Below are 27,725 nucleotides of genomic sequence, written 5' to 3'. Positions count from 1 at the left end.
GTGGACTCTGCAGTTTGTGCAAGTGTGTGTAGCCCTATTCCTGTGAGTCAGGACCTGCTCGATGCAGCTGGTCAGGCTGTAGGTATGGAGCAACAGGTGTCGGGCCTAGGCCTGCACTGGCAATAGAGGGCACTAGAATCACAATACACACATAGAGAGCGTTAAGACATTGTCTGTTTCTCAATTAATCTTTCCTCGATTCCTCACATCCTCTCTCCTCTCTTGATGCCTCCTTGGCCTTTTCTCAATTGGATTTCCTCGATTCCTCACGTCCACTCCCTCCTTCCTCTCCTTGCCTCCTTTTGAAGAAGTCTAAAGATAATTGAGGAGGCGAGGAGAGGAAACTTGGAAACAAATTGCTTGCATAAAATTAGACTCCTTCTCCACTAGCAAATTACAAATTATATGTACATAATTGCTTGCATGCTTTTCTCCTCTGAGAAAACAAGATGCAATAAAAAAAAATGACATCAACACATACACTGAGTCTACAAAACATTATGAACTTGTTCTGTTATTTCCATGAAAGACTGACCAGGTGAATCCAGGTGAAAGCTATGATCCCTTATTGATGTCCCCTGTTAAATCCACTTCAGTCAGAGTAGAAGAAGGGGAGAAGACAGATTAAAGAAGGATTTTTAAGCCTTGAGAAAATTAAGACAGGCATTGTGTGTGTGCCATTCAGAGGGTGAAGAGGCAAGAGAAAATATTTAATTGCCTTTGAATGGGTATGGTAGTAGGTGCCATGCACACTGGTTTGAGTATAAAGAGCTGTAATGCTGCTGGGTTTTTCACGCTCAACAGTTTCCTGTGTGTTTCAAAAATGGTCCACCACCCAAAGGACATCCAGCCAACTTGATACAACTGTGGGAAGTGTTGGAGTCAACATGGGCCAGCATCCCTGTGGAACGCTTTCGACACCGAGTGGAGTACATGCCTCGAAGATGTTATGTTTTGTACACTCAGTGTATAATGGTCATGGAATTAGTATAATGCATTTTAATTTACAAAAAATGTAGCCCAAAAAATGTCTGCTCACTACACAGGTAAAGTAGTGCATGAGAGCGCTTTCGAGAACACCGAACGTGATACTTTCAAGATGGTGACACGGTAGAAATGTTACAAAATGAACAGTGTTTTATAGACAAACTGAGCAAGGTAATGATTGCGTCTTAGCATGAATGTAAAAAAGCACTATTGCTAACACATACAAGTGCGAGCTCTCATCATTCAGAAATACCAATAGACCTATTCCACTCCAAGATCACTCTGCTGAATGACAATACAAGAGGCACGAGTGTCATACTGTAGTACCTGGTGGTAGGCTACGTGCAAAAGCGTGTTCATAACCTATGGCACACAGCATTTACTTGCTGCAGATCCTTGGAGATCTGTTTAGTAGAAATCTGTCATGCTACAGATAGCCTTGGAGATCTGTTTAGTGGAAATCTGTCATGCTACAGATAGCCTTGGAGATCTGTTTAGTAGAAATCTGTCATGCTACAGATAGCCTTGGAGATCTGTTTTGTGGAAATCTGTCATGCTACAGATAGCCTTGGAGATCTGTTTAGTAGAAATCTGTCATGCTACAGATAGCCTTGGAGATCTGTTTAGTGGAAATCTGTCATGCTACAGATAGCCTTGGAGATCTGTTTAGTAGAAATCTGTCATGCTACAGATAGCCTTGGAGATCTGTTTAGTGGAAATCTGTCATGCTACAGATAGACTTGGAGATATGTTTAGTAGAAATCTGTCATGCTACAGATAGCATTGGAGATCTGTTTAGTGGAAATCTGTCATGCTACAGATAGCCTTGGAGATCTGTTTAATGGGAATCTGTCATGCTACAGATAGCCTTGGAGATCTGTTTAGTGGGAATCTGTCATGCTACAGATAGCCTTGGAGATCTGTTTAGTGGAAATCTGTCATGCTACAGATAGCCTTGGAGATCTGTTTATTGGGAATCTGTCATGCTACAGATAGCCTTGGAGATCTGTTTAGTGGGAATCTGTCATGCTACAGATAGCCTTGGAGATCTGTTTAGTGGGAATCTGTCATGCTACAGATAGCCTTGGAGATCTGTTTAGTGGGAATCTGTCATGCTACAGATAGCCTTGGAGATCTGTTTATTGGGAATCTGTCATGCTACAGATAGCCTTGGAGATCTGTTTAGTGGGAATCTGTCATGCTACAGATAGCCTTGGAGATCTGTTTAATGGGAATCTGTCATGCTACAGATAGCCTTGGAGATCTGTTTAGTGGGAATCTGTCATGCTACAGATAGCCTTGGAGATCTGTTTAGTGGGAATCTGTCATGCTACAGATAGCCTTGGAGATCTGTTTAGTGGGAATCTGTCATGCTACAGATAGCCTTGGAGATATGTTTAGTGGGAATCTGTCATGCTACAGATAGCCTTGGAGATCTGTTTAGTGGGAATCTGTCATGCTACAGATAGCCTTGGAGATCTGTTTAGTGGGAATCTGTCATGCTACAGATAGCCTTGGAGATCTGTTTAATGGGAATCTGTCATGCTACAGATAGCCTTGGAGATCTGTTTAGTGGGAATCTGTCATGCTACAGATAGCCTTGGAGATCTGTTTAGTGGGAATCTGTCATGCTACAGATAGCCTTGGAGATCTGTTTAGTGGGAATCTGTCATGCTACAGATAGCCTTGGAGATCTGTTTAGTGGGAATCTGTCATGCTACAGATAGCCTTGGAGATCTGTTTAGTGGGAATCTGTCATGCTACAGATAGCCTTGGAGATCTGTTTAGTGGGAATCATGCACCATGGCCTATTTATGCATCTACTCACCGGCATAACCCCACCCACCCCCTGCTGCCAGAGAGAGAGTGTGAGGAAGGAAGCCTCTGAGTCAGCACTTCGCACAGCCTTAGTGGAACAAGCCCTCAGATTGCAGACACTTGAACCCAGATAGAAAGGCAACGATGAGTCCACCTCTCTGTCTCTTCTTAGGTAACACACAGGTTCCTGCTTGATGTGTGTGGGCTACTCCATCCTAACGGATGGCTTTCACAAGTGTTGTGTTGATGTGGCTAATAAGATTCAGATTCAATTCAAACACAATAACTACAACAAAGTTTATTGTCAAAGTTTCCAACACAACAACTTGTACTACACATGTTCTGTAGCTTGACATGGTCACATGTCTTTTGTACTGTTTGGCTGAGCTAGCCAAAGAAGCTGTGACTGCTTAGTTTTCCAGCTTCAAGGATGATGGCTTCTGGGCCTCTTTCTGTATCTAGACTATACTCTTTGGCTGCAAGGAGGCACTGTAGGCTATGTGGTGAGTGAAATGAAGACCGAGCAGCTGTGTAGTGAGGCCTAACACAACTCAAGCAAACAAAAGACACTGCTGTTTTCATGCAGCTGCTTGTGAAGCGACTGACATTGATAGTTTCTCACCTTGACACAAACACACATACACACACATTTAGTGTCAGGTTGCCTTTTACTGAAGCTGTACCATGGGAAGAGCCAGGTTTCCAGATATAATGTCCCTTTTCGACATAAGAGGAACCCCTAGTCTTGTTTCATTCATATCAAATGACTATGATAATGTTGTAGCTCATCAGAAAATATGATTTGTGTTTCACAGAAATTAGAGGTAAACTTATCCCACTCTTTGTGGATCTGATGGTGCGACAGTGCAGCTGCTAGTGACCCCAAAAAGTATCTTCAAAATGTACTTTGAAGAGAGATAACTGTTTCGTGGTGAATAATAACATTGAATGTAATTGTGTGAGATACACTCTTAGAAAAAAGGGTTCACAATCATGTGTTCTTTGGCTGTTCCCATAGAGGAACCCTTTTCGGTTCCAGGTAGAACCATTTTTGGTTCTAAGAGCGTAGACACTGATATGTGAAGTACTGACTGAATTCAGCATAAGAGAAGCAAAGCATGTGGCAGCATAATCTGCCAAACATTAAAGGATGGTTTTCCAGCCAAAGATTTAGACTACTAGTCCTGAATTTAAAAAATACTTTACTTGGAGATTCTCCATTGAGCACGCTTTAAGGCCCAATACAGCAGGATATGTTACCTGAAAACTAGCTGTTATTGGCAGAGAGGTTTGGAACTTTGTTTGTTATTGGTCTATTAACTTTACCACCTGGAGGAAAGTCAAAACTCCACCCATGCAAAACCTGCTGAAATTTCAGGCGGCCTTTCAAAAAAGCTCTTACACTAAAAGGGCATTATCATAATTTTCACAATCTCACAGTATTATTTCAACCTCATAGTGTAGAAATAGCATATAAACACAGGTAAATCAGGTTTTTGACTGCACTGGCCCTTTAAAACAGCCCAGCTCTAACTTTTCTATATTTTTCACCCTTTTACATTGAAAGATGTGAAGGTAAAGCGAGGGATACTTGCAGAAGTTCCCTGCAAAGGCGAAACCCTAACTTCAAGTCCCCAGGTCCTTCATCTTGTGTTTGTGAATGTAGAACACGGCATTGAGGATATCGGCCTATGAGTAATGACCTGACGGATCTGGGCTATTTCCCCTGGGCCAGAGGGCCTTCCTCCACAGTGCTGTGCTTTGCCGAGGAGCTTTTCCACCCAAAGTTGATAAACACGCACACAAAAAAATGATTAAACATGCTCCACATTTTTCCTGTTTTAAGATGTTGCAATGCAAACTGTGTCCTATAAATTCGTTTTTTATGCCCAAGCTGAAAATATATTTTAGATACCTCCATGTTTGTTTTAGACATTGATTTAGCTGAGATTCCACTTCACAGCATCTGAGCAAGCAGATAATGTATAGAACACATACTTTTCATCCGCTGCATGGAAAAGTTTCATCCTAGTTTTTAAAGGACTCTTTCAGTGCAAGTGACCAACCATTTTTTTTGCAAACTTTAACAAACTTTAACAAACTCTGTACTACATGAAACTGAATGGTGGAGCAGAAACATGGAAACAACATTTGTCTTCTTGACCCAAAATACCTTGCTTGACCTTAGCCTAGATGCCATAAGTAGATTTGCTCATTAACCTCTTATTACAAATGAAATTCACATGGACATTTTAGGATATGGATTGGTTGTGGATCATATCAAACTCACAAGCATTTCACTACACCCGCAATAACATCTGGTAAACATGTGTATGTGACCAATACAATTTGGTTTGATCACGACATGTGTGTTGTAGATATCCTGTTGAACACCAAAGATCAGTTCCTGGTGAGCCAGGATTATACCATTTTGATGACACCACTCCACAGGTCGATAAACACGGGTATTCCTCGTTGGTAGAATCATCTGAGAATTTGATTGCATAAGTGTTTTGGAACAGTTGCATAATAAACAGCTTCCTCCAATGTGAAATCCTGACTAAAATATTGAGACTTGAGGTTATAGCACAATCTGACAGTGCTGAAAGATGCTGTGGACCAGCTCTGCACCTAGGTGTTTATCTGTGTTAATGATAAAAGCCATCTGTACTCACTGTACCATGCAAACCATCCACAATTTAGAGTTGATGCATAATGCATTAATCTACTTATATTTGACTGCTGATTCATTCATACATTTTTATCTAGACATTTTGTGCAGGATAATACCCTCTTTGAGAGAGTCCGTAATTGCATGTAACCACAGATCTACAACAATAACAATTTGGTGGGTGCTTATAATTATTTGTCCTATTTTTTTGTGCATTTCCCAAGTCCACCTGAGACACCCTCGGAGTGATATCACGGGTTACGCTATCCCTATCCCAACCGTATCATTTCGGGTGAAAACTCAAACACTGGTATTAGAACTAGTGAAATTAAAATAGGCTACTTAATGCCGCCATATTGTTTTAGAATAGCATTATACACACAATGTGCTATATGCTACATAATGTGTTATTTGATGTCAGTCAAATGTAGGCTACTTTTCAATAAAAGGTTGTGTGCTTAATCAGAAAATGCCTCCTAGGTTCAAATATATCTAATGAGCTTAGGCTACAGCAATATGCTACACTCATGGTTAACTTATAAAGATGCATATTTTGTAAGTCTCTAGCTGTAGGAACACGTCCATCTATTGATCTGCAGCCTATGATCACTCAGGAGAGTGTGGCAGGGTGCCACCTGGATGACGTGCATGAAAACCACGCCTGTCCCAAACTCCTCGCCCACTGCTAAATCCATAGACCGTATTCTTCCCAAGCTTTCTGGAAGGACGAAGTCAGGGTGGACGATACCAGACTGGCAAACTAAATTATACATAATAACACGTTATATATCCTGAGTAGTTGTAGGCTAGGTTCTGTATTTATTTATAGTCATTCAAATATTGCCTACACGTGTGCTCGAGATATGTAGGCTGGCTAACATATCCCAGGCTTTGAATTGAACTTGCTGGTGATGATGCTCGTGGATCATGACTGTTCTGGGACTGATGTTCGGTTGGTTCGTCAGCTCAACAAGGGTATGAGGATTCAACCAGGGATATGCAACGGGGGGACCGAGCAGCAACGGGCATGTAAAACTGGAGACGTCAATGAACATATTGTTTGTCTGCAATCTCAGGATGAAACGGGACGGGTGTGTCCTGGAAGCCCAGCACTGGCAACAGACACGCGGCTATCCTCCTGTTCCACAGCAGGTAAAGTCCAAAGACATCATTGTATATTTTTTTCTGTAAGGTTTTCAAAGTAGCCGACAATAGATTAATGAAAACAAACGAATACCCCTTTACACAGGAGCGCTTATATCTGATTCTGTAGATAAGTGTTGGTGCATGGGTGGTGATACAATGTAGCAAAATGTACAGTGTACTACAATTTACACACTAACTTTAAATGAACAATTTAAGAGCAGCCATAAGCAAGCACACAGAGGCTTAATATAAATCATGTATAGTCCTGATGAAGCCTAAATGTGATTGTTTTTCTATAGGCCAACTCTTAGAGTTAATAAAACGTTAACATTTTCATTTCCCTTGATGACCCAGATTTAATTGGTTATTTCTCAGCTCATCAGCCATAGGTTTCAGGGTTAATGTTTTATTTGACTGGGTGACCCTCATAATCGTAGCCAGCAAAACTGCTCCCTATTCGCATTCATCCATTATCGAGTCAGACATGCATGCACACCCGTATTCCAATGTGACACCAAGTGTGGAAATACAAGATGTGAGTCTTTTTAAACCTTTTGCATCATGTTATCTGAAGTAGGCCTAAGTCATTTTTTGTAAATGTTGGCACCCTTTCCCCTCAATATAATTAGTAACGTTTCCAAAATGTTAATGGCTTTTTGGCTAATGAATGACCATTGCATCTTTTGAGGAGTCTGACTCGACATAGGTCTTGTAGTGGACGTGGAGACAGTATTGCAATTTAGGACCTATTTAGTGTGCCTTTACTTTAAATGCACATTGGATAGTTGGTCAAAAATGTTTTCAGTCCATTTTCAGTGGCAACAACAAACATCCCCCTGAATTAAAGAAATCATGTATCTCTGAGTAGAGTATTGATTATATTGCAGCACTTGCCCCATTCCAGACACAAAAGTCCATCCAAAAACAGACGTTATTTATTTAGTACGTTTCAGCAGCCTCTGGCAAGATTTAGCTCCTCCATAAAAGCTAATCGAACCAATGGGGGCGTTTTTGTCTTCTGTTCTAAAACACAAAAATGTTCTCCAAGAAAGTCCAAAGCAGTAAATCGACTACTGTGTGTGACCTTGCATGGGATAAATCCAGGTTATCTGGGGAAAATAAACATGTTCTTGAAGGTTGAGTGTGATGTGAGAGTGGCTCTGATCAAGGGCAACCAATGATGATGTTGTCTTTCCAGACCGTGAACCAAGCAGTGGCAGTTACAACGTCTCCACTGGAACGGGAACCTTTTACAGCTGCGTCAGTCAGATCACCATCGGTAATTGTACTTTACAGAATGTCTTACTCTATATCCAAAAGAGAGCGCAAGGGGAGGCCAGATTTGGTTTGGCAGGAAAAAGTCACGCTGAAACTTTCAGAAATGTTTGGAAAATAAACCCTGTGTGAAAACACTGACCACACCAAGAAATCAGACTTTAAAAAAAATATGTCTATCCTTTCAGGTAGAAGTAGACCAGATCCAATATCATGTATCTTTCACACCTGCACATTATCAATTCCTCAGGTGCTGTATGTGGAGTTCTTGACAAATGAAATTGATATAGAGTAGCCTAGATAAAAAGCTAATGTTTAATGGATGCATGGATTAGTTTTTGACCAGGCACAAGTCATCCACAGATTGATCATTCTAAATGTAGCCCACATGCTTTACCTTGAGCCTCCTCTAGTCTTCAGAAAATGACAAATCAATAGCCTTTCTCAATAAGCTGCCTTCAGAGGAGTCAATATACCCCCTGGATGAGTGTGATTTTAAAATCTTTCCCCATTGTTTGGCCAGGATAGGGTACTCTGCATCACTATGGGTCCCCTAAAGTGCTAATCGACAATCAGTTCCCCCTTAATTCAACTTTATTGGTTCGTTGTAGTCTTTACTCTAGTAAGGGCTGTTGATTATTGGAAATGAATACGCGTATTATAGCCATGGACAATTCCTGGATTACAAGCAAATGGTGTTCTAAAGTGATGAGTTACATCTAATCAAATGTATTGAATTGATTAATTGATGCAGAATATTCGCCTGGTCAAACATACTGACTGCTGCACTCACCATTGTTTGAATTCACTTATTGACCAGGCCAGCTGATCACAGCCCATGATGAATCTATTTTACTGTAAACAAATTGACAAGACTTTCAGCCTGCTTATAGGGAAGGACGTTCAACAAGCACTTGCACAAATGACTGACGATTGGCTGAGAGAAATTGATAATAAAAAGATTGTGGGAGCTGTTTTGTTAGACTTCAGTGCTGCGTTTGACATTATCTATCATAGTCTGCTTCCGGAAAAACGTATGTGTAATGGCTTTACACCCCCTGCTATATTGTGGATAAAGAGTTACCTGTCTAACAGAACACAGATGCTTCATCTCCAACATAATTCCCAGGGCAGCTGTCTAGGCCCCTTCTTTTTCAATCTTTGCTACTGATATGCAGTTGAGGTGACTAAACTGCTTGGAGTAGCCCTGGATTGTAAACTGTCATGGTCAAAACATGTAGATACAACAGTAGCTAAGATGGGGATAAGTCTGTCCATAATAAAGCGCTGCTCTGCCTTTTTAACAACACTATCAACAAGGTAGGTCCTACAGGCCCTAATTATGTCGCTCTTGCACTGCTGTTCAGTCGTGTGGTCAGTTGCCACAAAGAGGGACGTCAGAAAATTACAATTGGCTCAGAACAGGGCCCTTAAATGTACACAGAGAGCTAACAATAATAATATCCATGACATGCTGAATGCACCGAGGTGTCTGTTTAAACTACTAGCACACAGCTCAGACACCCATGCATACCCCAAAATACATGCCACCAGAGGACTCTTCACAGTCCCCAAGTCAAGAACAGACTATGGGAGGTGCACAGTACTATGTAGAGCCATGGCTACATGGAACTCTATTCCACATCAGGTACAGTGCATTCGGAAAGTATTCAGACCCCTTGACTTTTTCCACATTTTGTTAAATTACAGCCTTATTCTGAAATGGATTAAATAGTTTTCCCCCCTATCAATTTACACAAATTACCCCATAATGACAAAGGAAAAACTGTTTTTAGGTTTAGGTCCAAGAGGCTCCTAAATAGCTTCTGCCCCCAAGCCATAAGACTCCTGAACAGCAAATCAAATGGATTCCCAGACTATTTACTCCCCCCTCCCTCTGGAACAATGCTGCTACTCTGTTATTATCTATGCATAGTCATTTTAATAACTCTACGCACATGCATATTACCTCAATTAACTCGACACCGGTGCCCCCGCACATTAACTCTGTACGGGTACCCCCTGTATATAACCCCGCTTTTGTTGTTTACTGCTGCTCTTTAATCATTTGTTATTCTTATCTCTTACTTTTTGGGGTATTTTCTTAAAACTGCATGGTTGGTTAAGGGCTTGTAAGTAAGTATTTCATTGTAAGGTTGTATTCGGTGCATGTGACAAATACAAATTGGATTTATTTTATTTTCTTGGGGACCTTCAATGTTTTGTTACCCTTCCCCAGATCTGTGCTTCAACACAATCCTGTCTGGGAGCTCCATGGATAATTCCTTCCACCTCTTAACTTGCTTTTTGCTCTGACATGCACTGTCAACTGTGGGATCTTATATAGACAGGTGTGTGCCTTTCCAAATGATGTCCAATCAATTGAATTGACCACAGGTGGACTCCAATCAAGTTGTAGAAACATCTCAAGGATGATCAATGGAAACATGATGCACCTGAGCTCAATTTTGACTCTCATAGCAAAGGGTCTGAGTATTTCTGCTATTTTTTTTGTGTGATATATATATATATATTTATATTTAAGTTGTTAGTACTTTTTACCCCTTTTTCTCCCCAATTTCATGATATCCAATTGGTAGTTACAGTCTTGTCCCATCGCTGCTACTCCAGTACGGACTCAGGAGAGGCATATTGGGCTACAATGTGTAGATTGATGAGGAAAACATTAAATTTAATCAATTTCAGAATAACAAAATGTATAAAAAGGGAAGGGGTCTGAATACTTTCCGAATGCACTGTAACTGATGATTTAAAAAACAGACAGTAATACACCTTATGGAACAGCGGGGATTGTGAAGAGACACACACACACACGCCTACACATGATAATACACCCACTCTACACACACATGGATTCTGTATTGTAGATTTGTGGAAGTAGAGTAGAGTAGAGCCTGAGGTAACATACTTGTGTTGTGAAAAGTGTTATGAAATGTAATGTCATGTATATGTTGCCTTAATGCAACTTATTTTTATACTTTGAGATTTGTGTATTGTTGTGAATTGTTAGATACTACTGCACTATTGGAGCTAGGAACACTTGCATTTCGCTACACCCGCAATAACATCTGCTAAATATGTTTATGATGCCAATAAAATTTGATTTGATTTATTGTTGCTGGACTCCAGAAAGAGTAGCTGCTGCCTAGTGGGGATCCTTAATAAATACAACATAATACAAATCTAGCCCAATTCTAGGCACCTGCATTGTAGTGTACCTTGGTCCCTCTAAGAGGCAGGAAGTGCTAGCAGTGGTGATCTGGGCCTGACGTTCCTCAGAGAGCTAGGCAGGGCATTTCTTTTTATGATGACTGCGACAGAGATGTTGCTTAGAACACACTGTATCATTCAAACAGCTCATTGCATGGATGGTTTTAGAGGGCACCCTGAAGCACACACAGGTGTGGATTACCTTGTATGCTATAGCATTTCAAGTAGCATACAGTTGCAATGGAGGTTGACATTTCCCAGGGATCCACTACATTTGCAATGATAGGAATAAAGATTTATGTTAATGAATAAATAGTAGTAATATAGTTGCCACCCGAAGAGGCAATACATTTTTTTCCTACATTCTTAATTTCATTTTAGTGCTTGCTTCAGTGTAATGTATAGCCTAATAAAAAATGCAATGAATTATGCATTACTGCCTACTGATGCTTTACACAGCATTAATAAGAAGGCTACTAGCTCTTCAGTATGGGCCATTCTACTGTCAATGTTTGTCTATGGAGATTGCCAGCAACGGTTGTGGCTGAAATAGCCAAATCCATTCATTTGAAGTGTATATTATAATGCGCTAGGGTTGTGTTTCCAGAAAAGCTAAAGAAGGCTCTCTTTGCTCTTTGGTGTGATGCCCGTTGAGCGTGGACAGAGACATTTGAGTTCATACAATGCCTTTAGGATTGTTGGCAACTTTCATGTGGCATGCTTCAAAAGGAAAGTCAAATGCATAAAGTAAACTCTGTTAAATCAATTCAAGTTAAATGTACACTATGCAGCATGCTATCAATGTTACCATATTTTTCTTATTTAATTCTATAGAATTGACAGACTTCCACAAAGGTGCTTGCAGGTGGAAATGTTTCACAACATACCTTTTTAATAAAGATTTAGTTGTCAACTGTCAAAACATACTTTTTGTCATAAGGAGCCTCCTCATACTTAGTTATGATACTTCCCAAGATGTATGTGTAAGTAGACCACTGACAAACGAGAAACAAAGATGGACTCATCAAACAAGGGAAAGGACAGTCATGGAGCAACATCAACCACTAGAGAGCAGCATTGTTATGGACATAGCACCCACATTTTTTATTTTGATCTGGGAGAGCAAAATATGTCAGCATTTTGCTAAATTGGTTCAACTAGGGAAGCGGAACCCTGAATTTCTGAGACATGGGAAATGTAATCGTAAGTGGAAACTCAATCCTCCAGAGAGCAACAACCTTAGTTTCATTATGAAACAGGAAATTATTTGAATAATATCACTAATTTCCCTTTTCAAGGAATGGGATTTTTCTGCAATGTCTGCCTTTCTGGGATCTATTCAATATCAAGGATTTTCAAAGAACCATGACATTGCTGTAAGACAAATAGACTAAGTATGCAAGTTGCAATGACAAGTGTTCACATTCATATGCTTTCCAGGGTTATGTGTTATAGGAAGGGAGTCTATGTTTTGAGAAACTCTTTCAGTCTGAGATATTAATATTCCCTACAGGGTTTGATCTCGGGGGCCAAGTGGCCATTGGTATCTCTCATTGGAACAGCCCATTCCCTCCCAGAGGTCACCCCCTGTGTGACAGTCCTGATGGGGTTCGCTCCGAGGCCTCCGCTGCCGCAGCCCCGCAACTCCCTGAGTACCAAGAGCCAGTGTCCTGTCCTGCCTCCCTGTCAATCAACCCTATATCATCCCACTGCAGCGCCAGCCAGGAGACCATCAGCGATAGCAGCACAAGTAAGGTTTCACCTTTCAACTTTGAACCCTGACTTCATTCTAATCTCAGCTCTGTGGTTTGGTCACAAAAAAATCCCGTCTAGAAACGGCTTATCCTGCCCAAGCTCAGAACCTTTGGCGTGACTGTAATCGGTGTAGATGGCAGTAGTGTGAGCCATCAGGAGATGTATACTGAACAAAAATATAAATGCAACAATTTCAATGATTTTATTGAGTTATTAATTTGAAATCAATTCATTAGGCCCTAATCTATGGATTTCACATGACTGGGCAGGGGTGCAGCCATGGTTGGGCCTGGGAGGGCATAGGCCCACCCACTGGGGAGCGAGGTCCAGCCAATCAGAATTTGTTTTTTCCCCACAAAAGGGCTATATTATAGACAGAAATACTCCTCAGTTTCATCAGCTGTCCAGGTGGCTGGTTTGATGATCCCGCAGGTGAAGAAGCCGGATGTGGAGGTCCTGGGCTAGTGTGGTTACACGTGGTCTGCGGTTGAGAGGCCAGTTGGACGTACTGCCATATTCTCAGCAATGTTGGAGGCGGTTTATGGTAGAGAACTGAACAGCTTTGGTGCACATTCCTGCTGTCAGCATGCCAATTGCACGCTCCCTCAAACCTTGAGACATCTGTGGCATTCTGTTGTGAGACAAAACTGCACATTTTAGAGTGGCCTTTTATTTCCCAGCACAAGGTGAACCTGTGTAATGATCATGCTGTTTAATCAGCTTCTTGATATGCCACACCTGTCACTTGGATTAATTATCTTGGCAAAGGAGAAATGCTCACTAATAGGGATGTAAACAAATTTGTGCACAACATTTGAGAGAAATAATATTTTTGTGTGTATGGAAAATTCCGGGTATCTTTTATTTCAGCTCATGAAACATCGGATCAACACTTGACATGTTATGTTTATATATTTGTTCAGGATAGATGTGCTGATTCAAGTGATAATGCGAGAGTAGTGTCTGTGCTTTTTGGAGTTAGGCCAGTACAGTGTTTATCAGTGCCAATGGTGATGAGTTATATCGAGTCATTCTGTTGGTTCTGAGATTCACAGAAGAGAGTATCCTGGAATCACATTATAGTATGAACACACCTGGATCGTTCCATGTCATTTCAGCAAGCCATGACACCCACTATCTCAGATTGTTCTGAAATTATTTCTGTAGTTAGAAACAGATAAAATGTCCTGCAACATTATTTTGTTGAAATATACTTTGTTGAAATAGAATTTGATCTCTGAGAAATTAAGCTAATTGATTGCACCCAAATTGGCCATTTTTAATTCATAGGATTCATATAATACTCAAATAAATTGGCGTGGGGTGTTGGTGGTCCGTGAGTGGCTTTTGACAATTTCTCTGGATCCCTCATGTCTAACTCATTGTTAGAAAAATGTTTGGTCCAAATTGGATGTTTGGCACTATATTTATTGAATATTATATGAATCCTATACATTTAAAATGGCCAATTTGGGTGAAATCAATTAGCTTAATATATCAACAAAATAATGTTGCAGGAATGCTAATTTTGTGTTTCTAACAACAGAAAGGATTTCAGAACAATCTGAGATGGTGGGTGTAAATCCTCTTTCTTGTGCTTTTTGAGGTGGAACAACCAACCACTGACCTTTTGAAATAATATGTGGATGCTTTCCACCTTATTGGTTGACTGTGAATGCAATATTTGAAATACCATACCATACTGTACATCACAAAACCTAACCAAACACATACACAGTGTATTTCTGGTTAGCACCAGTGGTGGAAAAAGTACCCAATTGTGATACTTAAATAAAAGTATAGATACCTTAATAGGAAGTTACTCGAGTATAGGTTAGTCACCCAGTAAAATACTACTTGAGTAAAAGTCAAAGAATATTTAATTCTAAAAATACTTAACTTCTTATGGCTGCAGGGGCAGTATTGAGTAGTTTGGATCAAAGGTGACCAGAGTAAACTGCCTGCTCATCAGTCCCAGTTGCTAATATATGCATATTGTTATTTGTATTGGATAGAAACACTCGGAAGTTTCTAAAACTGTTTGAATTATATCTGTGAGTCTAACAGAACTCATAGGGCAGGCAAAAACCTGAGAAGAAATCCAAACAGGAAGTGGGAAATCTGAGGTTGGTCGATTTTCAACCCAGCCCCTATTGAATAAACAGTGTGATAATGGTTATGTTGCACTTCCTAAGGCTTCCACTAGATGTCAACCATCTTTAGAAACTTGTTTGAGGATTCTACTGTGAGGTGGGACCGAATGAGAGAGGAATGAGTCAGAGGTCTGCCAGCAGTCACGCGCTGGTCACACGCATTTCACATGAGGTAGCTGCGTTCCTTTGCTTTTCTGAAGACAAAGAAATTCTCCGGTTGGAATATTATTGAAGTTTTATGTTAAAAACATCCTAAAGATTGATTCTACGATGTTTCTACGAACAGTAACGGAACTTCTTGACATTTCGTCTGCAACTAGGGAACAGGCTTCATGACTTTGGATTTGTTTACCAAACGTGCTAACAAAAGTAGCTCTTTGGACAAAAATGATGGACATTATCGAACAAATCAAACATTTAATGTGGAACTGGGATTCCTAGGAGTGCATTCTGATGAAGATCATCAAAGGTAAGTGAATATTTATAATGTTATTTCTGATTTATGTTGACTCCAACATGGCGGATATCTCTATTTGTTTTCTGAGCGCCGTTCTCAGATTATTGCATGGTTTGCTTTTTCCGTAAAGCTTTTTTGAAATCTGACACAGTGGTTGCATTAAGGAGAAGTGTATCTATATTTCCATCTCTAACAATTATATTTTCATCAACATTTATAATGAGTATTTCTGTAAAATGATGTGGCTCTATGCAATATCACCGGATGTTTTTGGAATTAGTGAACATAACGCGCAAATATATACTGAGATTTTTTGATATGCACTTTATCGAACAAAACATACATGTATTGTGTAACATGAAGACCTAAGACTGTCATCTGATGAAGATCATCAAAGGTTAGTGATTAATTGTATCTCTATTTGTGCTTTTTGTGACTCCTCTCTTTGGCTGGAAAATGGCTGTGTTTTTCTGTGGCTTGGCTCTGACCTAACATAATCGTTTGTGCTGCTTTCGCTGTAAAGCCTATTTGAAATCGGACACTTTGGTGGTATTAACAGCAAGATTACCTTTAAAATGGTATAAGATACATGTATGTTTGAGGAATTTTAATTATGAGATTTCTGTTGTTTGAATTTGGCGCCCTGCACTTTCACTGGCTGTTGTCATATCAATCCCGTTGACGGGATTGCAGCCCTAAGAAGTCTTTATATCACAAGTAAATGTAATTGCTAAAATATGCTTAAGTATCAAAAGTAAACGTATAAATCTCTTCAAATTCCTTATATTAAGCAAACCAGACAGCACCATTTTGTTTTACAAATGTACAGATAGCCGGGGGCACCCTCCAACACAGACATTACTTACAAATTATGCACTTTGTGTTTATTGAGTCTGCCAGGCAGTAGGGATGACCTCATGTTCTCTTGATAAGTGTGTGAATTTGACAATTTTCCTGTCCTGCTAAGCATTCAAAATGTAACGAGTACTTTGGGTATCAGGGAAAATGTATGGAGTAAAAAGTACATTATTTTCATTAGGAATGTAGTGAAGTAAAAGTAGAAGTTGACAAAAAATAAATAGTAAATTGCAGATACCCCAAAAAAAGTCTTAAGTAGAACTTTAAAGTATTTTTAATTAAGTACTTTACTCCACTGATTAGCAGACTGTGTTCCAGTTGGATCCTGCCTGAAAACAAATAGTTAAAATAGTGTTACTAACATGGTAAAGCGTACAACAGACTTGAAAACACACTTTTGGAAAGCAGCCAGCTATTATATATGTAGGGTTTGTTTCATTTGCAGTAGCGTGACACTAGCTCTGAGTGTTGCATGCAAGTAGGGTAACTAATGGTAGAATTTTCTAAGGGATTGCTCCTTTAAAATATACACACTACACAACAATTATGTATTTGTGTGTGTGTGTGTGTGCGTGCATGTGTGTGAGGTGCTGGCTTTAAAAAACACATTAACACCCAGAGCAGCAGCAACTGTCATTCCTTTGGTCAACAACCACACTGATAGAGCCAGCCCTGCTCCGATTGGCTACCCTCAAAGCTCCTCTCCCACGGATTGGCTGATGGGGATAACTGATTAAGAATACGGATTGTCTGCAGCGCTCTTGCTCTCACCCTCGCTCTCTCCCTCCCTCTGCATAAACATTCTGCTTGTATTTTTCCCTGAGAGAGGATCTAAGCTGGTCTGCATCTGTTTCTTCCTGAGCTGTGCCTCGTGCCGGCTGGACAGAGGTTTATATAATCTGAAGGATGTTTTGGGGATGAGCAGAGTGTTTGTGTCTGTATGTGAGGGAGCTCAGAAGCTAGAGCAGAGCACCGCGGTGCTCGGGAGTGGAGGTAAACATGGGGAATGCAGCTGATTGCCTCTGCAGAAGGTCCTTTTCCATTTCCCCCTGCGGGGAGTAGGGGAGCCAAGTTTAGCTAGTGTAGCGCTTGCGGAGCCTCCACTGGGTCGGCCCCCGAGCTGTGTCGTCCTCTCCTCCTGTTACCCTTTGAGAGGTTGAAGCTCTCTCCCTCTCCACCTCGCATGGTGAGTGCTGCAGGCAACTTGTTTTAGACCCACAGCAGTGTCCCCCCCCCCCCCTCTGTAGTGGTTTTGCTGCAGTAATCTCTCTCTCTCTCTCTCTGTCGCTCTCGCCCCCCCCCCCCCCCCCCCCCTCTGTTTCGATCTCTCTATTTCTCTGTCCCTCACTCATATGCTATGACCCACATGTACTCTTCTTTTACTGTCTATCAACTCTGTTCTCTTTTCACACTGTTGTGTTCCTGAACCGTACAGTCATTTGACCTTCACACGCGCATACACTCACACACTCTCTCCCTCTTTCTCCCATCTCTCCTTAGCTCCCGTTCCCCCCTTCTCTCTCTTTCTCCCTCTCTCTCTCCCGTATCGCCCTCCCTCCCACACAGTTTCACTCCGAGGGTTGTGAATGAGCTGTGTGTCCTAGGTGTAACACTCCTCCATTATGCATGGTTCAGGGAAGGAGATGTGGGTCAGAGCTCTGTTGCCCATCTGGCAGGCGTGAAACAGCCATTGTGTTGCCCCGGGGCCTGACGGAGCTGGAGGTCTGTTGTCCCCTGACTGTGCTGGTGTAGTGGTCCAGAACCCTCCTCTGTCTTCCTGATACCTGGTCCCGAGGGCAACTCCTCCCCCCTTTTTATTTTCCGCTCACTTACCCAACCAGCTAGCCTACTGTGAGCTGTCATGCTAAGGCAAGGTTATGTCATATGAACTGAGGAGGCGCTAGCGATCTCATTGGAGAATCATTTTTCGCACTGACAATCATCAGTGGTTGAGATTCAGGGTTACAAATCAACTAGCAATACTGTTATACTGTAGAATTTTTCATTCAATTCAAAAGTAATTTTCGCAGCATAACTAGCAGTTCATGCACTTTGTTGCAAAACATCTTAATATTCAACAAAAGTTTTATTGTACCCAATAACTATTTCCACTAACTAGCTATTTGAAAGGCAACTGAAACTACATTGCTTCTAACTTTGACTATTGACTTGAACCCTACTTCTGATTTTAAATATTCTCATGTCGCCTAGATTGTTGGTTAATCGGTGTGTCTGACTGGGTATCATGCAACATTTGCTGTTGTCTGTCCTGTTCAACAGTTTTAGATTGCTTGTAGATTCCATGATGAATATATTGTGTAGGTGGTCTAGTTTTATACGAGTTCACCATTTCCAGACATTCAGATCCAAAATTGGGCGTCCATCCCAAAATATCTCGGTGCTCTGTCTGTTTTCCTCTGCTGCCAAGGCTGAGGTGACCTCACCAGTAGCTTATGTTACAAATGAGTGCCGATTCCATATGAAACCAGGACAAAGAAATGCCATGATTTTGGGGGGATTTTCACCATTTTATTCATTTAATTTTTGGGAGGGGGGCATTGTTGACATATTTGACATTTGTATCAAAGTGTAATTGAGAAATAATTCATTAGAGTTGGCATATTTATTGCATTTTGTCCTGGTTTCGTATGGAATCACTCAAATGCAGGTGTGACAGAGAGTCTTATAATGATACAGATCTAATGAGTGCCGACTGTTTAAGCCATAGAATTACATACAGAATCAATGTGAAAGAAATATTCTGAATCAATACTAACAATCTCTTTTTCATCTTGTAAAAGGTGACATTTATGTGAATGAGGGAAAAATTATTTGACTCTTGACAGCATTATTATTTTGTAGGAAACACTATTGTTGTGAATTGTTAGATATTACTGCACAGTTGGAGCCAGGAACACAAGCATTTCGCTACACCCAAAATAACACCTGCTAAATATGTGTAGGTGACCAATACAATTTGCTGTGAATTGTGAGCCATGCTAAATCATGTTAGCTAAACAGTGGCGATTTTAGCATGTAAATCTCGGTGGGGCAAACAAACAAAATGTGGGATGCAGCCAGCAATGCCACTACACAACACAACGCTAAATAATACATTAATTGCACTATAACGGTGACAAACGGTGCCCACAAACTGTTAGGGTTAAAGCTGTCCCAACACCTTACCACTGCTACACCTGGCTGTCAGCTGAGCCTTGTCTGGCAGCGAAGAAAGTTAACTCAGCCTCATTTACTGCCATTTAAAAAAACATAGCTGATATGGATGACTTGCTTAAACAAATGTGGTTGCTACTGACAATTGAGATGTACAAACGATGGCATAAGAGGACGACAAGCAGATAAGAGGCAATCCGTAATTTCGATTAAGACATTAATGAGCGAGCAACGACAGACGTAGTCAATATAACTATTTGTTCAGCACTTTTGAAATGTACAGCGACAGAATTCAGAACATGGGCCGTTCTTACAGTGTACTCCCTGTACAACAAGTCAGAACCGTAGGATAAATAAAGGGGGCACATAAACAGACAATGAAAGCTCTTACAATATTCAATTATTACATTTCTCTAAAACAGGTTATAGGCTACCTGTGCACCACCAAGTTAGAACAGTAGGCAAAATTAAGAGGTGAAAATAGACCAAATTATTAGGGTGAACGTTGTTTGGGTATTTGCGTGTCAAAAAATATACACGTCATATAACACTATTTGACGCAATAAATAAGCTTTTAATTTGACACGTTAAATAACACAATTCCATTACAGAATGTTGTCTGTCCTGAATTTGCATGTGCAAGCCAAGCGCCACCACTACTATCAGTAGCACTGTCAAAACTGTTCAAAAAAAGTTAGCAAGTAACCACACACCTGCCACAAATGATGTGTTTACAATGCCACGTTGGTGAAAATTAACCAAGTGATTAGGCTGAGGCACATGGGCTACTAACAGCTTACTACACAACATACACTTAGTATTACATTCTTAGCTACAGTATACATATCGCCCTGGCATATTACATCATTTATGCAGCAGATATGCTCATTGACTCTGCTCTGTGACTGTCTGACTCTGTGTAAATCAGTTTGGGTTTTGTGCATTCAGTGTCTCTAAACAAGTTGTGTGTGCATGTGTGCGTGCGTGTGGCTCACTTGGTGGAGCTTGGCGCTTGCAACGCCAGGGTTGTGGTTTTGATTCCCAGGGGGGACCAGTATTGGAAAAGTATGAAAATATATGCTCTAACTACTGTATGTTTTTCTGGATAAGAGCATCTACTAAATGACTAAAATGTGTGTGTGCTGCTGCCCAGTGGTCACTCAGAGGCAACAAAAACACTGTTGTTAATTATTGATTGGCTTTATGTTTCTCTATGGACACCTAGGCTTCTATGCTTATATCATATCTTATCATCCAACATAAATCAACCTAATGGTCTATTAGTAGGCCAGTCATCTTGTCATGTTCAATATTTATAATTTTCCAGGGTCTAATCTACTGACTAGTTAATATAAATCATGTAAAGTATATCTTAAATGTAAAGTGGTTTTCTCAATGTTGTGATTTATGCTTAATCTTGAATTTAGAGGGTACTGTGGTAGGCGTGGTAACAGCACGATATAGACCTTGTGTTTGGAAGTAGCAGGTCATTTGGATTTTGATTGGCACAGATGGAATTTTAAAGTGTGCAAATGATATGCTTTGATGTGTGAATTCAGACAGGCAGAGCTGCGTTAGACAACTCTTTCAAATGTGATGGAATCATTCGATTTCTATAGTGCCCTAGCTTTTATCACTCACATCTCCTCTGGGGCTGCAGTAACCTCTACTCACACTATAAAATACCTCCTAGCAGCTGATGGCTGAGTGAAACGTTTATTACAACTGAAGTCATTGAGGGAACCCGCCCATCGATTTCATCCAGGAAGAAAGAGTTTGTGGTGGTTTTATTACCTGCTGTTATTTCAATACCTCAGCCACTGCGGGAAGGGCGTGAGCGTTGAGCGTTCTCCCTCGCACTCCTTCTCTGTATGTCTGGGGCTCAGCAGAAATTCTGCTGAGTCGCGGAGCTGTCACAAAGGGAAATTCAGCGTTCAGACCAGCGACGACCTTCCCCAGAGCCCAGGCTCGTCAGATGGAAGAGTGGGTCGCAGACCTCTTCAGAGGGGTTGTTGTTAGCCTACTCACTAGGCCATGTTAGATAATGGCTCCTCAGCGGGCGCACAGGATCACTTCAGGGAACACAATTTATTTGTCTAATCAATTGCATTAGTATCAACAACAAAAATTCGCAAACAATACACCTCAGTGTTTGTATTGTTTATTTTATACAGTATTTTTCGCTCATCTTTATTAAGGGTGTCAATCATCTCAGACACGACTGCATAGCCATAGATATATCTCTACATCTTGTTTGTGGCCACTGTAAAGCTTACTCATGATTTGCATGTCTGCATTATTTTGGGACAATATTATATCAATATTTGACAAAACGTTTTTTTTTAAATGTTGCTACTATAGGTAGCGTTAGCTAGCGCTATCGGCTGTGGCGCCAAAACTCAGGTATTTACATCCTATATCTTGTTCTCCGTCTTCTTTTTAAATAGTAAGCCAACATGGTTTCAGCACTTTTATTTCCCTGACTGATGAAGACTAGTTTTGTCATGGCTGGCGCTCGTCTCTCTGCAGCGGACATGAGCAATATGTTTGAAACATCGAATCACAATCAAATCACAGTATCGAATTGCACATAGAATCACCATACATATAGAATCGTGAGATTCACCATACATTATAATGTCGGAACCTAAGTATCGAGATGATAACATCGTATCGTGAACTCCCTGGCATTTCCCAAGCACTACTATATAAGGCTCTGAATTCACCTATCTCCCATTTCCTAACCAACAGAAGATGTCTCCTGAAGGTTTGATAAGGTCTCAAACGTTACAACGTAAATGTTCCAGCTCCCTTACTGTTAGGTTATTTTTAATTTAAAGAACCTTTATTTAACTATGTGGGTTTTATTTGACTTTATTTCCTGAGCTCTGATAATAATACCTTTCACCCTCTTTTCTGTCATCTCTGTTTTTCACTAAATGTGGGGCCTCAGACTTTACTGATGGTTGATTATATGATGAATTCTCTCCCTCTCCTCTCTGTCTCTCACTGTCTTTCTCCGACTGTCTCTGTCTCTCTCTCTCTCACTGTCTCGCTCTCACGGTCTCTTTTTCTCTCTCACTCGGTCTCTCTCTCTCTCTCTCTCTATGTCCCAGGTGTGAGTATCTCTCTACATGGGGCTGAGCTCCAGTGGCAGAGCCCCCACAGACGCAGAGTTCTGCGGGCCCCGGCCCCTGGGGTTGAGGCTGCGGATTTCTCCTTCCCCCCCAACAGGTCACCAGTCAGAATGGAGGTGTCCTTGGCTGGGGCTCCTGATTCCCCCAGCACACAGGACAACGTGCCACCCCACGGTAAGCCATTTGGCACCTCCTTAGTTAGGGGTACCTCAACCAAATAACATTACCATAATGTAACTGTTGTGCAGCATCTTTTTAAAAAGCAACTTTTATGAGACAAAAAAACTTTTGTGAAGTTGAATTCTGAGTGGTAGTCATGCACTTCAGTAAATGTTTTTGTTAGATTAAGTGAGTTAGGAAGTAATCTAGGTGTTCACAGAATCAACAACATATTGTGGGTTTGATAAGTGACACTGGGTTTTCTGCTGATATTCTATCCAGTTTTGAAGGATGTGAAGTTGTTAATGGAGAGTTTGGAGGGGCTGAGCACTCCGTCCAAAGATGGCGACTCAACCCTGCTTGACCCCGAGACCAGTAGCATCCTGGACGACAACACCAGGACTGACCCGGCACCAGAGGTGAGAGGTCAATTACAGGTTTGTCCATAAAGCACGTATGGTCATTGTGGGTTGGAGCTGGCTGCTGTCAGTGTTATTCTTATCCTCCTTGGGGGATCTGTAAAGACGTTTAGTCTTCTTAGGGTGAGTTCATTGGTTTCTTACTACGGTAGTGTGATATATAACCCTTGGAAAAGCATATTTAGATCTTGTGCTTATGTGCAAAGCACTTTAGCTCAACCGCCTCTGTAAATGTTAAGCAGTGCTAATGGTAAAATATATTAAAGTCACTTTGGGTCAAACAACCTTATAGTGGTTACTCCCTCCCTCTGTTTCTCTCCCCAGGTAGGGAGAAGTAGGTCCAGTGGCTTGTGCTTCAGCGATGGCAAGTGCCACATTGACTACATCCTGGTTTACAGGAAGTCTGGTCCACAGTCGGAGAAGAGGGAAATATTTGAGCGCAACATCCGGGCCGAGGGCTTGCAGATGGAGAAGGAGGCGAGTACTACTGAGTATTACAGTATATTATAGTATTACAGTAACATAGTATTACAGGAACACCATATTATAGTATGACAGTATTACTGAAGCTCTGCCTGTCACTCATAAACCAACACAAATGTGCTGATGGCAAGTTTCACCCTCAATCCTGTTTAGAAGGAGCAGGGAAGCAATTGTGCTGAGTGTGTGCGTGTGTGTGTGCTTTTGCATGTGTCTGAGTGGCTGACGCCTAGTGTGCTGACGCAGTAACATCAAGGTCATCATGTGGAGCATTCAAAGAGACTATGCCTCTTCTTCTCTCTTTTAACATCATTGTTTGCTTTTCTCCTGCACGGAGATGCTTTGTTATTTTTAGGTCCTGCGAGGGTAGCTTTTTCTTTTACCTACTGTATAGTCAGACTGCTTAGGATGACAGCAAGATGCAAGGTAGAATTCTTCTGGAAATTATCAGAGAATGCAGTACTGACTATATAACTGTGCTACTGGGATTTTGAAGAAATCAAACTCACATAGTTTGGTATCTTTTAAAGATCCTAGTAAAAACTATTCCGCGGCCATGACAGCGAATGTCTGTTAACTGTTCTGAGATCAGTCACAGGAAATTGATGTCACAGGAAATGATGAGAGAGAAAAGAAAATCAATATTTCAACTGTCCCTTTCCTCTTTACGTCCAATTATGAAGTCCATAAACCTCTCTACTGAAGCTGGATACATGTGTGGCAACATGATTTAGAATAGAAACATTTTTATTTAAAACATTCGATTTTATATTATTCAAATGTTTTTATGTGCTAAGAAACTCTTCTAAGAAATAGTATCAACAGGACATAATACTTCTAATGCTGGGTCTTTTCCCCTTAAACAGTTGTCTGTGTGCAACAGTGATGTGATCTTCCTGAAGCTGCATGCTCCCTGGGAGGTGCTGTGTCGCTACGCAGAGCTTATGAACATTCGGATGCCGTTCAGGTGGGGAGACGAACACACAGCCTCTGTAGTTCCGGACACTCACACACATAAATCACATCGACAGACAGGTTCCCACCACACACACATTGCCTGCCTCTCTCTCTCTCTCTCTCTCTCTCTCTCTCTCTCTCTCTCTCTCTCTCTCTCTCTCTCTCTCTCTCTCTCTCTCTCTCTCTCTCACTGATTCTCTCTCGATCTGTCTCTCTCTCTCTCAATCTCTGTCTCTCTCTCATACTATTAATCTACAGTTATTTGCAATGCACTTTTATTAGGTAGAATGGTGAGGCCTCTAGAGGGGTCAGATTCTAACACGAGGCATAAGTGACCTAGACTGCTAGACCGCCCAGGCCACTGCAATGCATTAATGCACTGAGATTTTTTATAGTTTAATAGTTGATCATGTTGTGGGGGTTTTTAGGAGGAAAATCTATTACATGCATCGACGGTACAAGTTCATGAGTAGGTGAGTGCTAATTGATTTATTGATTGCATTTTGGGGCACAACACTAATGTTAATGCTCTCCGGCTGTGTGTGATGTGTGATTTTTGGAGGTCTTTCTGTCACCATCCAGGATGGAGAAGAGAATCAACAGATTTCGAGGATGGCTGCCTCGCAAACCCATGAAGTTTGACAACAACACCCTCCCTGACCTGGAGGAGAACGAGAGCTTTACCGCCCCCTTCAGTCGCTCCAGAATACATCAGTGAGTGTGTGTGTGTGTGTGTGTGTGTGTGTGTGTGTGTGTGTGTGTGTGTGTGTGTGTGTGTGTGTGTGTGTGTGCGTGTGCACCACCAGTCTGGTATATGTTTTTTCCTTACTAACACAAAAGGTGAAGATGAATCAATGTCTTCCATCTTTAAACCACAATTCTTAGTTTTAGGGTACCACATTTTTGCAATGTAAACAAATGAACTAAATTTCCTTGTGGGTGAGGTCTAATTTTAGGGCCCTTTATGGGGGGGCTCACAAGCGCCCTTCGAGGCAAAATTATATAGAATGCACTGAGATGACATCAGGCCAAAATGGTGTGCTTTTCAAAAGCTCAATCAATGGAACGATCTAGAAGAAATATGATCTAGGAACCTTTTCTGTATCTATATTATGTTCCAGTTTCACCATTCACAACAAAGACACGTTCTTCAACAACGCCACCAGGAGTCGCATCGTCCATCATATCTTGCAAAGGGTCAAATATGAGGAGGGCAAAGACAAAATGGGTGAGATTGTCATCATCATCATCTAACAGTTACAAATGGCCTCTGGTTAATACATTTACATTGTAGTCATTTAGCAGACGCTCTTATCCAGAGAGACTTGCAGGAGCAATTAGGGTTAAGTGCCTTGCTCAAGGTTACATTGACAGATTTTTCACCTAGTCGGCTCAGGGATTCGAATCAGCAACCTTTCAATTACTGGACCAACAATCCTAACCGCTAGGCTACCTGGCACCTCTCCAAGTAGTAGAAGTTCACTGCTAGATGTGTCCCACGTTTGAGATACAGCATGTCTCTGGTGTGTAAAGTTATTGACGGTGTCTTCATGTTCTTGTTCATGCTCCAGGGCTGAATCGTCTTTTGAGCAATAGTTCATACGAAGCAGCTTTTCCCCTTCATGAGGTAATGCACTGACACTTCACACATTGGCTTGGCAGAGAAATATCACGTGTAGGGTCTTCATTTGAGCCAGTTCGCTATAGCAGGAAAATGATCCTGCGGCAACCGGGAATGTGAATTATGTGGTTTATAATTAATTGACATTTTTGTAGGGGTTGATACATTTTTCGTTAGGGTAAATCAAGTCTGATATTTCAAAGTGGAAATGATAAACTTTAGAAGCATTTTTAAAACTCAAATACACTACAAGTTTGCATTTCCTGTCAGCAACAAAGAGCGATCAAATTAAGATCCTACATCTGTAGTTATGATGGTACATTACGTGTGTGTGTGTGTGTGTGTGTGTGTGTGTGTGTGTGTGTGTGTGTGTGTTTTAACAGGGGAGCTACAGAAGTAAGAACTCCATCCGGACACATGGGGCAGAGAACCACAGACACTTGCTGTATGAATGCTGGGCCTGGTGGGGTGTGTGGTACAAGTACCAGCCACTGGACCTCATAAGGTACAACAGTGTTAACACTCCTGCTCTAGAAGGACATCACGGGTCTAATACAATGTATTATCTGCACCTTGCAGGTTGTCCCTAGATCCTGCAAGCAATACAACTTCACCAGCCACATGTATTAAAGCCACATGAATTAATCAACAAAGGAGTGAATTTACTAGATCATTAAAAACGTATGAAGCCACAACATCATTGCAATGGTGGTACATAATGACCTGTTTGTTGATGTTTGTCTCCTGGCGGTGTTGTCAGGCGATACTTCGGGGAGAAAATTGGTCTCTATTTTGCCTGGCTGGGTTGGTACACTGGGATGCTGTTCCCTGCGGCGCTGGTTGGGCTCATGGTTTTTCTCTACGGCTGGTTCACCCTAGACCACTGCCAGGTCAGGTAATGTGAGCTCACCTAATACTCATTGGTCTTCTTTAATTAGGTTTTCCCTCATTGTTTTATCTTAGTATTTTATACATATTTTATCCTTCACTATGTTTGGTCTTGTGTTCTTCCACTAGAAAAAATACCAAACGGACGCATGCTTTACACTGGTGTAAATTTGGCCTTAGTCTGGTAGAAGTCTATTACCAATGCTATCAATGCCTTAGTCGTGTGGCAGCACTGACACAGGCTGATAAATGCATTAAGAATTGATGAGTGTATGGAACCAGGCTAAAGGTTGTCTGTGATTCTCCAGTAAAGAAATCTGCCAGGCCACTGACATCATCATGTGCCCCATATGTGACGAGTACTGCCCCTACCTGAGACTCTCAGACAGCTGCATCTATGCCAAGGTGACTTCCGTACTACCATGTTAAACGTTTGCCCCAGACTGAGCACTGCTGACAAACATCAGGGCAGTTGTGGCTAATTCCGATCCTGGAGAGCCACTGGGTGTGATTCAAATGATTAACTAATAATGGTCATA

General features: G+C 41.2%; 1 protein-coding gene across 5 annotated transcripts in view; it reads left to right on the top strand.

The window, feature by feature from the left end:
* The first annotated feature begins 6,135 nt into the window (after positions 1–6,135).
* Positions 6,136–27,725, top strand: part of LOC100653449 (anoctamin-4) — a 39,607-nt gene continuing 18,017 nt past the window's right edge. For 2 of the 5 annotated variants that reach the window (XR_016486855.1, XM_021563939.3), the window contains exons 1-15: positions 6,177–6,451; positions 6,553–6,628; positions 7,821–7,901; positions 12,642–12,878; positions 22,642–22,836; positions 23,104–23,240; positions 23,565–23,717; positions 24,587–24,687; positions 25,106–25,150; positions 25,260–25,391; positions 25,799–25,905; positions 26,249–26,304; positions 26,682–26,803; positions 27,059–27,193; positions 27,495–27,591. Coding sequence is in view for 3 of the 5 variants with exons in the window: in XM_021563939.3 (XP_021419614.3) it covers positions 6,404–6,451; positions 6,553–6,628; positions 7,821–7,901; positions 12,642–12,878; positions 22,642–22,836; positions 23,104–23,240; positions 23,565–23,717; positions 24,587–24,687; positions 25,106–25,150; positions 25,260–25,391; positions 25,799–25,905; positions 26,249–26,304; positions 26,682–26,803; positions 27,059–27,193; positions 27,495–27,591 (1,722 nt within the window). In the remaining 2 variants the exon portion in view is untranslated. Of the gene's footprint in view, positions 6,629–7,820; positions 7,902–12,641; positions 12,879–17,071; positions 17,538–22,641; positions 22,837–23,103; positions 23,241–23,564; positions 23,718–24,586; positions 24,688–25,105; positions 25,151–25,259; positions 25,392–25,798; positions 25,906–26,248; positions 26,305–26,681; positions 26,804–27,058; positions 27,194–27,494; positions 27,592–27,725 lie in introns of those variants that run through there. The other 3 variants (XR_016486854.1, XM_021563938.3, XM_021563940.3) reach the window with 2 other exon arrangements.

Source organism: Oncorhynchus mykiss, chromosome 15 (genome assembly GCF_057628025.1).
Source record: "Oncorhynchus mykiss isolate SJ-2025 chromosome 15, ASM5762802v1, whole genome shotgun sequence".
Classification (NCBI taxonomy): domain Eukaryota; kingdom Metazoa; phylum Chordata; class Actinopteri; order Salmoniformes; family Salmonidae; genus Oncorhynchus; species Oncorhynchus mykiss.
This window is presented reverse-complemented; position numbering and strand designations above follow the sequence as displayed.